Genomic DNA, 14,924 nt, shown 5'->3' with positions numbered 1-14,924 from the left:
GGAAATCGAAGGAAATCAGTTTGAGAAACACGGGAAGCCAAAACTGGGGGGGAGGGGGTCAAGGAGCTCAGCCCCATCCCTGTGCCAGGGCTGCTCCCCCCAGCCCCTCCCTGTCCAGCTGCTGCAGAGTTCCTGGGGCACACAGCAGGATCTTTACCCTGGGCTTGAGCTGTCCAGCTGCTGGTGGCCAAAATTCCAGGCTGAGAGCCTGTGACAGAGCAAAGCTTGTGCTGCCCAGAGCAGAGGGCAGAGCACAGTTCTGGTAACATCACCACATTCCGTTTTCCACAGCAAATTCTGTACGCAGAGGAACAGCATCCTAACCCAGCTGGCCCTTTAATTTCAATTCCCTCCCAGAACAGGAATAAAGAGCTGTCCTGCTCTATTAGGGATGCAAATATCCTGATTCACAGCTCGAAATTCCAAGGTGGATTTCTGACTTGCAGGAGGTTTGTGATCCCAGTTTGCCCAGTGCTATTTCCCCTGTACTCCAGCTCCAGCCACAGTCCCTGTTACCCACCCGGAGTCCCAGGTTTTCCCACAGGGAATTCAGTCTCTAACCTGCAGGACAGACCTTTTATCCTGCAGCTTTCCAGCCTGTGTAATGGGGAATCTGCTGCAGCTCCAGCCAGGAAAACAGCCGGGAGCTGGCAGGCAGCCTGAGCCTGGGGAGGAGAAGCTGCAGCTGACAGGGAAGGCAGGAGGATCACCCGGAGGAGGAGCTCTGTCCTGGATCCAGAGGGAACTGCAGAAAGGGAAAATGCAAAACAAAGCACTTAGGAAGGCGGAATTCCTATTTTTTCCCCCCACTAAACTGCTAATTCACAAATCCTGTAATTAACTGGGATCAGCAGGAGGAACAACCTGTTGGGGGATGTGATGGAGCTACTCAAGAAGCTCAAGCTGTGTTGCCCCACAGGCAACAAAGTGACTCCAGCAGAACCCAGCAAGCATCACCCACCATTTCAGCTGCAGGGTTCCAACCAGGAATGATAAATTTCTTGGAAAATACAAGAGACATCATCAAATTTTTGTGCAAATCGTGATGTGGCAAAAAGCTGCCTGGATCTGGATGCCCTGCACGAAGATGATACAAACCAACACGATACCAGTGGAAGTTTCATGAAACTTTTTATTCAACAAGTATTTAATTATGATTCTGCCAAGATGATCGAATGAACAGCAAGGCATAAAAAACATGAAATAGTTAAGAGATTTTATTCTAATAGCTTTAATTACAGTGCTTGTTTGTCGAAATGAAAACTGAAAACAAGTATACAAAACAGTTGATTACTAGTTGTGTATTGAAAGCAATAAAGGTTTCCACAACACTAAATAAACCAGTTCTGATAGTTCCTCTAGTTAAAGTTTAACAGCTCCAGCTTCTTCAGTGTTTATCAAAATACAAAAGAAAAGTAAAGAGGTCTTTTTTTTATTTTTCTGATGGCAAATCTGAACCTTGCAGTATGAGGGATGCCAAGGGTTTTCACACATATACAGACATGGGATTGTTCCAAAATGGGATTGAATACTTGTAGAGTGGAATGACTCTCCAAACTCTCATGCTTGTTTTTTTCCCTAGACACTATACATAGATGTTTGGTGTTTTTCATGGCAATTCTTACATTAAGTACAGTACTTTCTGCCTATAGAGCTTAGGACTGGGACAGGCTGTGCTTCCTGTGGAAAGGTTTTGCCTTCTGGAGTGGTTTACGCACAAGAAAAGTATAAAACACTTTTTGACAAATATGACAGGCTAAAAATGTCGACTTCTGGAAATGATTCAAGTTCAATGGAAACGAGAAATCTCACCTGAACCAAAAGTCAGATGTTTAGCATGAGTCTGCAAAGCTCATCTAAACCAGGCCCAGCAAATCTTTGAACGGCTGTGAACGAAGATGAGCACAGACTACGAGCTACAGGAAGAGCCAGAGATCTACTACTGATGATCTGTTCGTTAAGCAGATGAAGCTAATTGGGTGTCAGTCATTGCTTCACCCTTTCGAAAGAATCAAGAGTCACCACGTTAGAGCTGGAGCAGCAGAAGCGATGTCAAACGTTTGTGTGTTTTAAGTGTTTTTACTTTTCCTTGTCTATTTAAAAAAATACAGAATTCAGGTTAAAAACCAACCACCAAAATGGATCTCACAACCCAACCGAGATCGAATCCAGCTCTACTGCACAAGGACCACTGGCAACCCTTACGTTATTAACCCACTGAATTCCCTTCCAGGTACTAAACAGTGACTCGATTCTTTACAATAAAAAAGCTGAGTAATATTGCATAGGAGTACCAGAAACTGCCTCATTGGAAACAAAAACTATTTACATTAAATAAGAAACCTAACTGTTTTCAGGCTTGTATTTGCCACATTTACAGCATGATGCAATATATACTGTGACAAAAAGAAATGAAAACAGCTTCCGGCACTCAATACCACAAAGTAGCACAGTTTGCCACATTAGAGTAAAGCGAAGGGCGAATAGGAGGAAATAAGAGGGAGGGGTGGAAAAAGAGGGAAGAGGAAGGTTTATGGTTTCATTTCTGGTTTCGGAGCTGATTGGACAACCAGTCCAGTCCTTCATAGAGACCGTCTCCACTAGTGGCACAGGTTGCCTGGATGTACCAGTTCCTGTGACGAAGAGAATGCAGTCCAAGTTTGTCTGTGATTTCTGCTGCATTCATGGCGTTCGGCAGGTCCTGAGGGAAGCAACAACAGTCATTCCCCACTCTTTCATCAACAGCTCTAAAGGCATTACAGCAAAGTTAAGAGCTCTCACAACTTCTCTTTCAGAAAACCCCAGTGGATTACTTTGATATTCCAGCTATTTCCCCAACACTGACAAGAGCCTCCAAGGTTTAACAACCCAGTCTAAATCAACATCGTGGAATATTTCATAGGGAAGAGAGACAGCTGATGCCTGGATCCAGTCATTCCCCCAGCGCTGATACTGCTCACAATTCCAAGTCTGTTTCCACTTTCTGACACCACAGGTATGATTTAAAATCAACTTTTATCACTACTCTGCTGAGCACAGCTTCTTTAGAGCCCACCTTTCCTGCTCCTGGACATGACTTATGGCACCTTCACCCTTCCCAGCTGAGGCTGTGCAGTCAGTGGAGCAGGATGTTATTCCCTCTCTTTACATTTCCTGGTCACATTTCAGGCCCTTGACATTTGGGGTTAAGCTGTCAAGATTTCTACAAGCAGTAAAAGGTAGAATTCTCAGCTAACTCTGAGGCCTGGGAGAGCCCAGCTCACAGGTCAACACAAGCACATTAAAACTCCAGCGCTTCCACCAACACCAGCAGTGCCCTCAAACACCACAAATGAGGAATTCAGGGAGGTTCTGGCATTCCAGCATTCCTCTCTGGAGGAAGTTTGGGCAGGTGCTGTAACTGAGCTATGTCAACCTTAAAAATCAAACTGCTTTTCACTAAAACTGAAAATCTCTTAGCCAAGACTGCATAGAAGGTTGCTCCTTTTAGATGAGAATTTAATCTATGGTTTTCTCCCTTCAACATACCTAAATGGCCATTTATACTGAGTTATCTAGCATTACATTGAAAATATGAAAATCAAGGTTATTTTATGGCACCCACAAGGACATTGAAAGTTTTCAAGGGTTCTGACAGACAGACACCTTTCTTGGGCATACCTGTTTGTTAGCAAACACTAATAAAACAGCATCTCTGAGCTCATCTTCTGCCAACATCCTCATAAGCTCTTCTCTGGCCTCGTTCACACGTTCTCTGTCATTGCTGTCAACCACAAAAATCAGACCTAGAAATATGCAAACAAGAATAAACATAAACTTGAAATCTCGTGTCTGAGAGAAAGTCTGTTCTTGCTGAAAGTTGGTGAAAACCAGCATTGGTTTGCATTTGTTTTTGCAACTTGGGTACTCCTTCTACATAACCACTTGGCATTTTCCAGGGAGCAGCAGCTCCTGAAATGCTGTGCCAAGACTCAAAGACATGCACAGTGACAGAAGTGACAAACTCCCAGTTCATGGGGCTGCAGAGCTTTAAGTAAAGACTCTGCTTTGAAGTGAGGGCAGAGCTGTAATGCTGACAAAAGAAAAAACAAACTCCTGAACTCGCTCTGAGTCACAAGGACAAGGAAGACTGGTTTTTGGAATTCTTCCCATCCCTCTTTGAACCTGCAGCGGCTTAAGAGAAAAGCCAAAGCAGCACACAAACACACCCTTTTACAATAATAAATATTTCCACTCCCCTCCAAGAAACTTGCAGAATTACCTTAATGAAGAGAGCCAAAAAGCTCTCTTGGACTCTGGAAAAGCTGGGAATCGGGAGTGTGGACTCACCTTGTGTGTTCTGGAAGTAGTGGCGCCACAGTGGTCTGATCTTGTCCTGACCACCCACATCCCACACTGTGAAGCTGATGTTCTTGTATTCTACTGTTTCCACATTGAAACCTAAAACAGAGATTGTGCCACAAATCTCACTTAAACATAACACAACTGTTGTATTTATCACTCAGGCTGTGATTTTAAAAAGTTCATTTAAAATTGGAATTGCTTTGAAGCAGCAGAACCCTGTGCTGGAGCTCTTGAAGCAGACAAACACAGCTTGTCCTGCTCCCACCATCACTAAATGAACAAATCTAATTGCTACCTGAGCAGCTACAAAAAATAAACTACGTGGCCTTAAAAAAAACCTTCCAAACAAACAAAAAAACTCCCAACCTCCCCTGGGTTTTAAGAACTGCAAATCTCAATACCCTCCAATAAAAAGAGAAAAAAAAAAAAGGTGAACCCTCTGCTACTCAGTCTGACTGACACGATGCCAGAACAGCCTGGGAGACAAATTGCTTTTCTATGGCCCACAAAGGCTCATTCCACAAGTGACTGATGAGAGGGAGGGGAGTGAGAAAAGAGTCACTACCTCCTCCCATGGCAGAATATTTGGCTGTGCCACCTTCACACCTCAGCTTTAGCAAGTGTTTTTATTCTGACAGACAGGTCACTTAAATCAGCTGAGACTCAAATCTCAAAGCCATCAGTGAGAGAAACATAAAATTCTTACCTATAGTAGGAATAGTAGTTACTATTTCACCAAGTTTAAGTTTGTATAAAATAGTTGTCTTTCCTGCAGCATCCAGGCCAACCATTAGAATACGCATTTCTTTTTTGCCAAAAAGGCCTTTGAAGAGGTTAGCAAAAATATTTCCCATGATTGAGATATGTTCTCACTGGCCAGTGAAGTCTGGAGGAAAAAAGATCAGAGTATCACTCATGAGTTTCCAACAGTTGTGTTCTGACCATGACATTAAAAAAACACAAAAAAACCCCAAAATAAGAGATAATGTGAATCATTTATAGACACCCCAGCCACCACTGAAGCAACACAAAGATGAACAGATGTGCCAAAACTCGGTGCTCATGAAATAACCCAGCTTTAAGTGCTTGAAATGCTTCAAATATTATTTTAGACATTTTAGCATTAATTGCTGTCCTCAAAGTTTTGCTTGCAAAATTCATGCAGCTGACCACTTCAGGTACTTTGCTCCCCATTGTTACGGGACAGTTTATCTGCAGAAAAGTGTCACCATTAAAGAAACTTTTCCCAGTTGAACTGCAGATAACAAGTTTTTGCTTTGCACAGCAATAGCTGGTCCTTCTTTTGGGAAGGAAGCTCTGAATACAGCTTGGATTTTCTCCTACTCAGAACAGCTTCCTTCCTCTCCATGCCCGAGGAAATGGTCTGTGAACAGCACATAAACACAGAGCAGTTACTTTCATTAACAGTGGAGAGAGACCTTCTGTAGGAAGCAAACCCACATTTAATCAAAGTTTACTACGGAGAATTAACAGCCACATTAAAAGAGCACGTTCAGAGATGAGCACTTCCTTCACAGCCAAGGCTCCTGCCTGGGTGATTAAAGTGATTAACGTCAGCAGGAGCTTCCTGTTGAGGAACTGCAGAGCTGCCTCTGCACTCCAGCCTCAGACACTTCCCTGTGCCCTTGGGACTGATCCATCCCATCACAAACTCCCCCCTTTCCAAACTTACTCCTGCACAGTTTACAGCAGGACTGAAATCCCCAGGAGAACTATTGCTCGTACAAGGCACGGAAAAGCAGCCTGGGAGCTTCACAAACAAGTTACAGGGACAATTCACACCCTCCCTGATGCCAGGTGTCACTTTAGGAAGAGATAGAGCCCAACTGAAAATTCACAAACAGCCAATACATTCAAAGCACGAATTTACTGTAAACCAAACCAAATTTAAAGCACAACGTGAAGTTTGAATCATCTCTGGAAATGTTCTGTATTTCACCATGAAGCAAAACTCTCCCTAGAAAGAGAATAGAATATCTATACAAATATCTATTCTATCTTTACAGAGTATCTATGTAAGAGCATTAAAACAAGATTTGGATTGACAAGCACACCACAACACAAAAGCCTTTTCCCACTCTGTTCAGTGTGCAGCCTGGCTCCCCCACTCTGCTCTGGGGAAGGGCTCAGCAGTTCTGTCTTCTGCAGGAAGCTTTGCTGGATACCATTTTTAACCCAAAGTTAAACTCTGTAATATTAACCAATTCACGTGTCTAAGCACTCCCAGCTCCACAGGGAAGTTCAGAGTCCACTCCACAGCTCCTGAAGGATGTCAATCTCCACACACCAACTTGCTGAAGCAACTCCAGTCAAAGATTTATTTATTTTATATGACTGAAGCTTTAAAACTGAACTCCTTTACAAACCAGACTGACAGCCTGGGGGTTAAAACCAAAGGGGAGGTTTAAAAGTTTCATTATTCCACCATTTCCTTTTGTATTTCTGCAACACGACCATGGATATTCCACTCCCACTGGAACATATGAAGGCTATATAAACAGGAAGGTTAATTAGGAACAAGAGAAAACAGTTTTGCTGCAGTCCCCATTTCCCCACAGCAGGAAATCCCCCATCCCAGCCCACAGCACAGCTCCCAGCAGCCTGGAGGGCAGGGAGGCTGTAAAGCTTCCCTTTGTCTGGCTGCTCATGCCACCTCTATCTCCTGCTTCATCTGGAAAGCAGCAGCCAGCGCTGAACTGTGACCTTTTACCAGAGCTCACAGAAACTGGCTGCAAGAACTTTCACAGCCAGAGTACCTTAGAAGCCTGTTCAAAGAGTGCCTTTCTTTGGTTTGCACACCTTTAAAAGCACAATGGGTTATCAATGCTTGGACTGATTACATTAATCAGTAAAAAGAGCAAAATCCTATCATTTACATCCACAACAGCTTTCCACACACCGGAGAAGTGCTGAACAAGTTGCTTGTACTTGGCACTAACAGCAGTGAATCCCATTAGATCCTTGTTTTCCTGGCAGCTATTTCCAGGTCAAGCCTGCCCTTTGCCATTGAAGCTGCTTTTATACCACCCATCCTCCCTATTTTTACTTTTTGTGAAGACTTAAGAAGTTAAGATCCATTTAAGCACTTGGTTTCCATTTCCCCTCTTGTTCTCTTCTACATCCCTCCTATCCAAACTGAGTCTGTAACTTTATTTGGTACTTCAGGGTAGGTGGCATTACAAAAAGTCACATTTATTTTTACAGGCAGCACAGTATAGTTTACAGCCCACTCCTGCAAGAAGAGTGTGTTTACAAGTTGACTAAAAAGTAGCTGAATTTTTGCTGTCTAAAAGAAGAAGGAAAAAAAAAAAAAACCACAGGAGAAACACATCTGCAGAACTCCCACAAACTATTTCGGTTCCCATCAGGGTTTTGCTGGGTGGGGCTGGGGCAGGCTGGGACCATCCCCTGAGCAGAAGTTCCTGTTCATCTCTTCCCAGAGGAAGGAACTCGCACTCCATGGGTTGTACTGCACACTGCCACAGGAACTGCCTGGGTTAATACAGCTCAGCTGAGGGATCACGGGACTGCTCCCTCTGCTTTAATTCCCACCCCAGCCCATTTCTTGCACCGTGAGAAGGTGCAGAGCTTGAAAAGCCTTCAATCTCCTAGTATACTAAGTTAAACAAAAAAAAAAAAGTTTCTCTTTCAGGCATTATCACCCCTTGTAATGCATATCTTAACTCACCAATATCTGACCAAGTTTAACTTCCTCCTTCCCTCCACCCAAATATTGTCAGTAATTGCTACACCGAATTTAGGAGCACAAGTTGGATAAAATTCCTGAAAACATAAAAGACTACAGCTTGTGAGCTGCGTGTAGTGCTTGAGCACATCTTCAAAAGAGGGATCCATCAGGCTAAGTGGGAAGATTTGAGTATGAAAGGGAACGATTTGAATAAACAGCAGAGACTATTTTCGCAGAGCTCCGTGTGTATTTTCCCTCAGCACAACTCCAGCTCCTGGAAACAGCAGCTCAGCACTCCTGAGCAGACCCAAATCACCCCAGCACTGAAGTGTCTGTCTGTCTGTCCCTGCCCTACAGTCCCACAGCACTCTGACACACTGCACTCACCTGAGCGGCACCAAAACCCGTCAGGCAGGCTCGCCTAAGACACGATGTGCCATTAGCAAACAGCAGCGCTGACGTTCAGCGGGGAAGTTGCAGTTTCGTTTCATGAAACAAAAGAATTTTCAGCCGCCTGTTTTCTAGTAAGCGATCCATTCAGATAAGCCATTAGGAGAACAGACAGCCCTTTGCAGAGAGGCTCGGAGTGAGGAGTTAAAAATGAATGAGTGTCTGCAATTGCTGCAGCCCGGTGGTTGTTAAAGTGATATGGCCCATGAGGAAGAAGCACAATCTGCTTTTATTAATTGTAGGTGGTTAGAATAAGAGCTCTGAGGAATATCTCAAGGCCAAAGAGCACTAAACACTTCATCAGGCTGCAGAATTTAATATTTAAACGTACATTAATGCATTTGAACATCATTTCATTCAGACTGCTTATCGTGAGAAGTCCAATCTGCTGCTTGACCTCCAAACGCCGTGGTGGAGCTTGGTGAACACCCCACGGGTGTATGACCAGGAGGGTGTGCAGGCCACCAAAGAGAGCAAAACACACCTTGAAATTCCCACAGAACCTCAGTTTCACACCTCTGGAAAAGTCCTTTTCGGCCACATAAAGATGAAACTTCCCTGAGACAGGAACTGCATTTAATTTAGGTTTACATCATTCCTTTAAACATACCAGAGACAAAATGAGAGGCCGAGGATGCCATATGCATTATTGACTCAAATTATAGTGCAGTACAGAAATTCATTTATTTCACTTCTGTAGACCAGTACTTACCACATGAGGCTCCCACAGTGAATAAATAAGGCTCCAAATTTTGCAAGTGTTAAAATCAAGCTTGCTGGGCCCATCATTTTGGCAATCTAAAAATCCCAGCAGCCATGGATTGGGATCAGCAGAGCTTCAAGGTCCCTTCCAACCCAAACCATTCTAGGATTTTATGGTTCTGATAAGATCAGTCAAGGAAAGTTCAAGCCTCTGTCCCTCCCCAGCCCAACAGGCTGGGACAGAGGTACAGAGGGCATTTGCTGTCTCTGGGATATTTGCTGTTCCTCTCCTGTTTAAATGCCCGTTGATAAACACCAATGACACACTGAGCTACAATCAGACAAAATATTAAACACAGGTAAATCCCCCAACAGCTGCAGCTTTACCAAAAAGCTCCTTCCTGCACCTTGTTCCATTTTCTTGGGCACCTTGGCAAGTAAAACCGGCCTGTTTACAAAGGCAATGGATTCACTACCAAAATTCCATCTCCATTTAAAGGAAAATCTACTTGGTATTGGCCTAAGCTTTAGCTCCATGTCTAAAACAATTAGAAAAGCCCCAAATCCGTAACTCCTAACCAGGTATTAACATACTGGTTCTATCAGTCACAGGGGAACAAAAATTGATCAATTTGTTATTTACCAGAAATATTGATTTGAAATTCAGCCAGTTATCACTAACTGGCCTGGACCACTCTTTCTCATTTACAGCATTCTAGAATGTTTTAAATTAAATTATCAAGAGAAGCAGAATATTCACACATGAGATCACCAAACCAATGTGCAAACAAGAGGCGAAAGTGCATTTTTTAAAAAACCAGTGCAACTCCAACAGCTGTTACTGGTGTAACATGCAAGAACAGCTGGTAAATAATTTGAAGTGCAAATCTAACCCAACAGCTTGTTATTAACAATATAAAGTGTGATTTAAAGGAGAATGTGAGAAGAGATCCAACAAGAATAGAACAGTGCTAAAATTCAGGATTAATCTACAGCCCCAGTGTTTCACACCCCCACTCAGCAGGGAACAGTACTGATGTGTTCTCTTGAACTTGAAATAATTTCTTTACAGATTAAAGTGTTCCGTTACAGCAAATTTTGGAAACACCTCTTTATATATAGCCAGGGTGGCCCAATACTCTTCCAGTACAGTTACATTCAACTATTTTTAGAAACTGTTTACTGCCCTTCCACATCTGCTAACCTGAGAGACGCCAATTTATCAACTCAAATCCTTTAACTTTGGGGCCTTAACGCTGAAATTTGGCTCAGATAATTTTATTTTGAGTTCCTTTAGACCCTATCAGTATCAGTAGGCATGGATTACGTGTAACATGTGAGAGCAGCCAACAAGCAGGCCGGGTCCTTTGTTCACCAGGTGATTCATTATCCTGCACAAACAGCACTGTAATAAAGGCCATGGCAACAACATCCTCCCAGAGCTCTTTATTAATATCAGTCTAACTCCTTGATCAATTTAATCATTAGACCCAGAGGAGTATTAGCTGTGGAGATCAACACTGAGCTCACACTGGGGCTGCTTCTGCCAAGCTTGGCATGGAAAAGGTGTCCTGAAGGATCAGAACCTGGTTATTTGAGGGAAAAGGCAGCAGCACTGAAACCAAGTCAAAGGTACATAACTGCTGGATTTGGCCACCAAAGGCTCGCAGGGCTCAACTAAAAAAGGCTTCAAAAGCACTGTGCATGTCCAAGGCACATGGAGGACAGCCAAGCACAGGTGAGGCTTCAGGTGAGAGGAAATCTCCTTGTCCAGCACATTTGTTTAACACCCCCCTGTCTACACACCTCACCCAGACAGGACATTTCTCACACGCTGCGACATTCTCTTGAGAGCACTGGGCTTGAGTGGCACAAAACAGAAAATAGTTTCACTTACAAGATCAAAATAGGGTAAATTTCCTTTGGGGTCGTGCCTATTTCTCAAACATGAGAACAAGTCACTCCTAAAATAACAGCCAGAAGAAAAAGAGTCAGTGTCAAAGAGAGTGGGTTGCCTGATTTGATATTCAAACCCCAAATCAGAATTATTCCCTTATTCTCACCTTCAAGCAGGGAAAGCAAACTGCTGCTGTTTCACAACAGAACCTCCAACTATTTTAAAAGATTTATACACTTGAGAGCACACAAACCAACCCAGAGGAGAAACAGGTGAGTGAGTTTCCTCACCTTTCACCCAATGCAATTATTCCAGCAGGGAAAGCAGCCCAGCAGGGCCCTCCAGCACTGCAGATATGTTTGTAGCAGAGAAAAGCAGTGGCATCAAACCACCCCCAAAAACTTTCCTTTCAGAGAACCCCTTTATCCATAAGGCTGTGCTCCTATTTTATTCCATTATAAACCCATGAATAAAATACAAATAAGTATCTTGTCTGAAAAATACCTTATTTAAAGGACAGGCTGGCAGGTGAACAGCACAGAGGGAGCTGCATCCATGCCCTCCCAGCTCAGGAAATATTGTGGTGCCAATAATGCAGCTGTGAATCCCAAGAATGGCCTGTGGCTTTTTGCTCACCAGTTCAGCAACACTGAACACTGGTGTGAGAACTGGGGGCTACAAAGAATTTATCTTCAGATAAGCAACGCACAGTTGGGGTGTTTTGGTTTTTTTTTGTTTTTGAGGTTGAATTGTTCCTGAGCTCAAAATCTTCAATTTTAAGCCAAATATCCTGTTATTCATTCCTGGGAACTGGGCACTAAGTCAACATTTACACTCCTAGTAGAAATGGCAAGAACTCACACGAGAGCTCCATCCAGCAATGAAACTGGCATTTGGTTTGGGGGAAATGTCACGGCAGAGCCTCTGAGTTGTGAGGTAGAGGAGCAGTGGGTGAGTAAGAGCTGTGTTAGACACGAGGGTTTTATCAGAACTGAAACATCAGCAGAAGCTCCACCACAGCCCCTCCGATGTCTGCGTGTGTTAAAAATAAGGAATAAAATCGGATACTCGCAAGCAGAAAGAAAAAAATGCTGAATTACACAGAAAAAACAGCTGTTGTAGTAGGAAGCTGATTCTGAACTTCTTTACTCATCAGCTAAAGAAAGGGAATGGCTGAGGACAGCGTCGGCTCCAACACAAGCTCTGTAGCATTCCAGGAGCAGAACTTCCAAGAGATTTCTAAAAAAAGAATCAGAACTATTCCTTTTCAGATAAAGTTAGCTCACATTCACCAGATTTATCCACTGTAAAGCAAGCTGGATGCTTGGGAAGGCTGTTGAAATCCTTAAGAATTCTTGCTTGAAAGCCCATCTTTAAAAAGAAGAGGTTGTTTTAGAAATTAAACCCTCTGAGATGTGTAAAGGTGGTTCTTTAAACTTCACCACTGCCATTTCAGCTGGAATCCTGGGTTTTGAGCTTTTCCTCCCTCCACCAATTCATGTCACCAAAGGCTTGCTTAGCTGATAATTATCTCTAGAAACGCTCCTGCTCGAAGCAGCTGGAGCACAGCAGTTTGGTGAATTCCCAGCAGAATCCAGCCCCGACTCCCACACACGCTCGGTTTGCCTCGAAAAGCTGCGCCTGGTCCTCCCCCCACTTGGTCAGCATGACTAACGCTCACAGGGAACTCTGTGCACAGCTCCTGCCAGGCCCTTCCACATTCCAGCTATTTCACAACCGAGGAAATGCTCCGAGAGACCCAGCTGAGCTCCTCGGAGCATTTACACCCAGGGGTTCGACTTTAAACAGGATTTACATGCCAAACACAAAGCTGTTCTGAGGGGAGGGCGGCTCTGCTTGAGCCATTTCGATTCCTGATGCTCCATCACAGGAAGCACCAACAAACTTGGCAAAGCTGCAGAGGTTCAATCGAGGTGAGTTTCCTCACCTTTCACCCAATGCAATTATTCCAGCAGGGAAAGCAGCCCAGCAGGGCCCTCCAGCACTGCGGATATGTTTGTAGCAGAGAAAAGTCAGTGGCATCAAACCACCCCCAAAAACTTTCCTTTCAGAGAACCCCTTTATCCATAGGGCTGTGCTCCTATTTAATTCCATTACAAATACCATGAATAAAAGCAAAATAGCAATCCTCCACTTCAGCCACACTTCCCTATTTTTTTTTTTTTTTTTTTTTTTCCTAGAAGCGCTCCAAATCAGCAGAAAAAATAGCAATAAAGATTGCTGAATGACCTTGGAAAAAATCCACTTTGCCTCGGTTTCTCTGCCTGGAAAATAAGGTCAATGGAATACCCTGCAAAGGGGTGCTGCGAGCCTCGCAAGACAAAGCTCAAAGTATTAAATAAATACTTGGAATTTTAGTTATTGACAAAGCTACAATTTCAACACCAGACCTCTGGTCGCGACTCTAATCAACCTGTGGAATTTGCTTTGGCAGGAGCAGAGCGGCAAAGCCACAAACAAGGTCAATGTCAAACACGACAACATTTGGGGCAGTTTTATGGCCCGGCAGAGTTTCGGTCTCGCTGTGCTGGGGCAGAGCCGGGCTATCACTTCATCACACCGAGCTTTATCAGCCCCGAAGTATCACGTTCTCCTCGCACCATGGAGTATTTTCAGACAGAATATAATATCCTCCCACCGGGAGCTGCTCCGCCGAGGAAAGCTGATCTCCCACACCACCAAACCCAAGGCGATAGGCGGCAAAAAAGAACTGTTTGCTCCACGATAAAGCTCTGCCCAGCAAGAAAAAAACTCAAAAAACCAACTCAGCAGCCAAGGGCTTAAGGAGAAAAAACCTCTACGCTGCGAGCTTCATCCCAGCCTCATTCCCGCACCCCACGAGGGTTTTGGGGGGAGAGGAGGAGGAGGAAATGCCTTTCCTCGCTCGGAGCCGTCCGCGGGCGGGGCTGAGGCCGGAATGAGGGAGTTTGGGGAAGGGAGGACAAACCTATCCCGTGTAATGCCATCGCTAGAGGGAGCGGAGCGGGGCCTTGTGCAGCTGCGGCCGAGCTGCGGCGATTCCCCTTTACCCTCTCCCACCCCATCCCACCCACAAGCGCGGAAACCAAAGGCCCGACCCCCCCACAAAGACATGGAAAGGGGGGATGGATGGAGCAGCGCCGCTCCGGGAGAGTCTGTAGAGGAAAAGGAATGAGTAGGGATAAGGTGGAGTGAGAAGGAATTAAAAGCAATGAGAAGGAACGAGGAGCAAAGCACCGCCCGGCCCCGCTGCCTCAGCGCCAAGGCCGCGGGATGCGGGCGCGGCGCGGCGGAGAGGGGCGGGGGGGGAGGAAACAAAAAAAGCTGGAAAGGAGGGAAGAAGAAGGTGTCGGCAAACGCACCGGCGCGGTCGGGAGGCGCGGGCCGAGGGTCTGGCAGCGCTCGGAGGGTCCCGCTCGGAGCCGCTGGCCGCGATCCGCCCTGGAGCACAAGATGGCGGCGCGCTGCGGCCACGTCAGTGCCCGCCCCGCGCGCGGCGCCGCCGGGAGCGGCGGGGGGCGTGGCCTGCGCCGAGGGGGCGTGGCCACAGCGGGAGCTGCCGCAGGGCGGGCGCGGGAGGGGGCGTGGCTGAGAGGCGCAGTGGGCGTGGCCACAGCTTGAGTGACACCTCCGTGCGGGAGGGGGAGTGGCGGAGAGGCGCAGTGGGCGTGGCTACAGCGTGATTGACGGCTCAGTGAGGATGGGGGCGTGGCCTGGAGGGAGTGGGCGTGGTCACAGCGCGGGGGCGTGGTCTGATGGTTGGCCACGCCCACTCTGCAGCCCCGGGAATGCGGGATTGGGATAACGGGATAACAACGGGAT

The 14,924-nt window shown here is 45.4% G+C and overlaps 1 protein-coding gene across 1 annotated transcript; it reads right to left on the bottom strand.

The window, feature by feature from the left end:
• Positions 1 to 1,114: 1,114 nt before the first annotated feature.
• Positions 1,115 to 14,622, bottom strand: ARF1 (ARF GTPase 1). Its single transcript, XM_030264131.4, has 5 exons — positions 14,465 to 14,622; positions 5,051 to 5,230; positions 4,330 to 4,440; positions 3,661 to 3,785; positions 1,115 to 2,701 (listed from the first exon to the last, which is right to left on the bottom strand). Exons 2-5 carry the CDS (start codon positions 5,196 to 5,198, stop codon positions 2,540 to 2,542), a joined length of 546 nt encoding a protein of 181 aa, XP_030119991.1. The 5' UTR covers positions 5,199 to 5,230; positions 14,465 to 14,622; the 3' UTR covers positions 1,115 to 2,539.
• Between the last annotated feature and the right edge of the window lie 302 nt (positions 14,623 to 14,924).

Source organism: Taeniopygia guttata, chromosome 2 (assembly GCF_048771995.1).
Source record: "Taeniopygia guttata chromosome 2, bTaeGut7.mat, whole genome shotgun sequence".
Classification (NCBI taxonomy): Eukaryota; Metazoa; Chordata; class Aves; order Passeriformes; family Estrildidae; genus Taeniopygia; species Taeniopygia guttata.
This window is presented reverse-complemented; position numbering and strand designations above follow the sequence as displayed.

Bases quoted from the DNA above. Each gene is read 5' to 3' on its own strand.
- ARF1 (XM_030264131.4), bottom strand. From the start codon at position 5,198: ATGGGAAATATTTTTGCTAACCTCTTCAAAGGCCTTTTTGGCAAAAAA. The intron at 4,441-5,050 runs GTAAGAATTTTA...TCTCTGTTTTAG, and splicing joins AACTACTATTCCTACTATAG to GTTTCAATGTGGAAACAGTA. The intron at 3,786-4,329 runs GTGAGTCCACAC...GCATATTTCTAG, and splicing joins CTACTTCCAGAACACACAAG to GTCTGATTTTTGTGGTTGAC.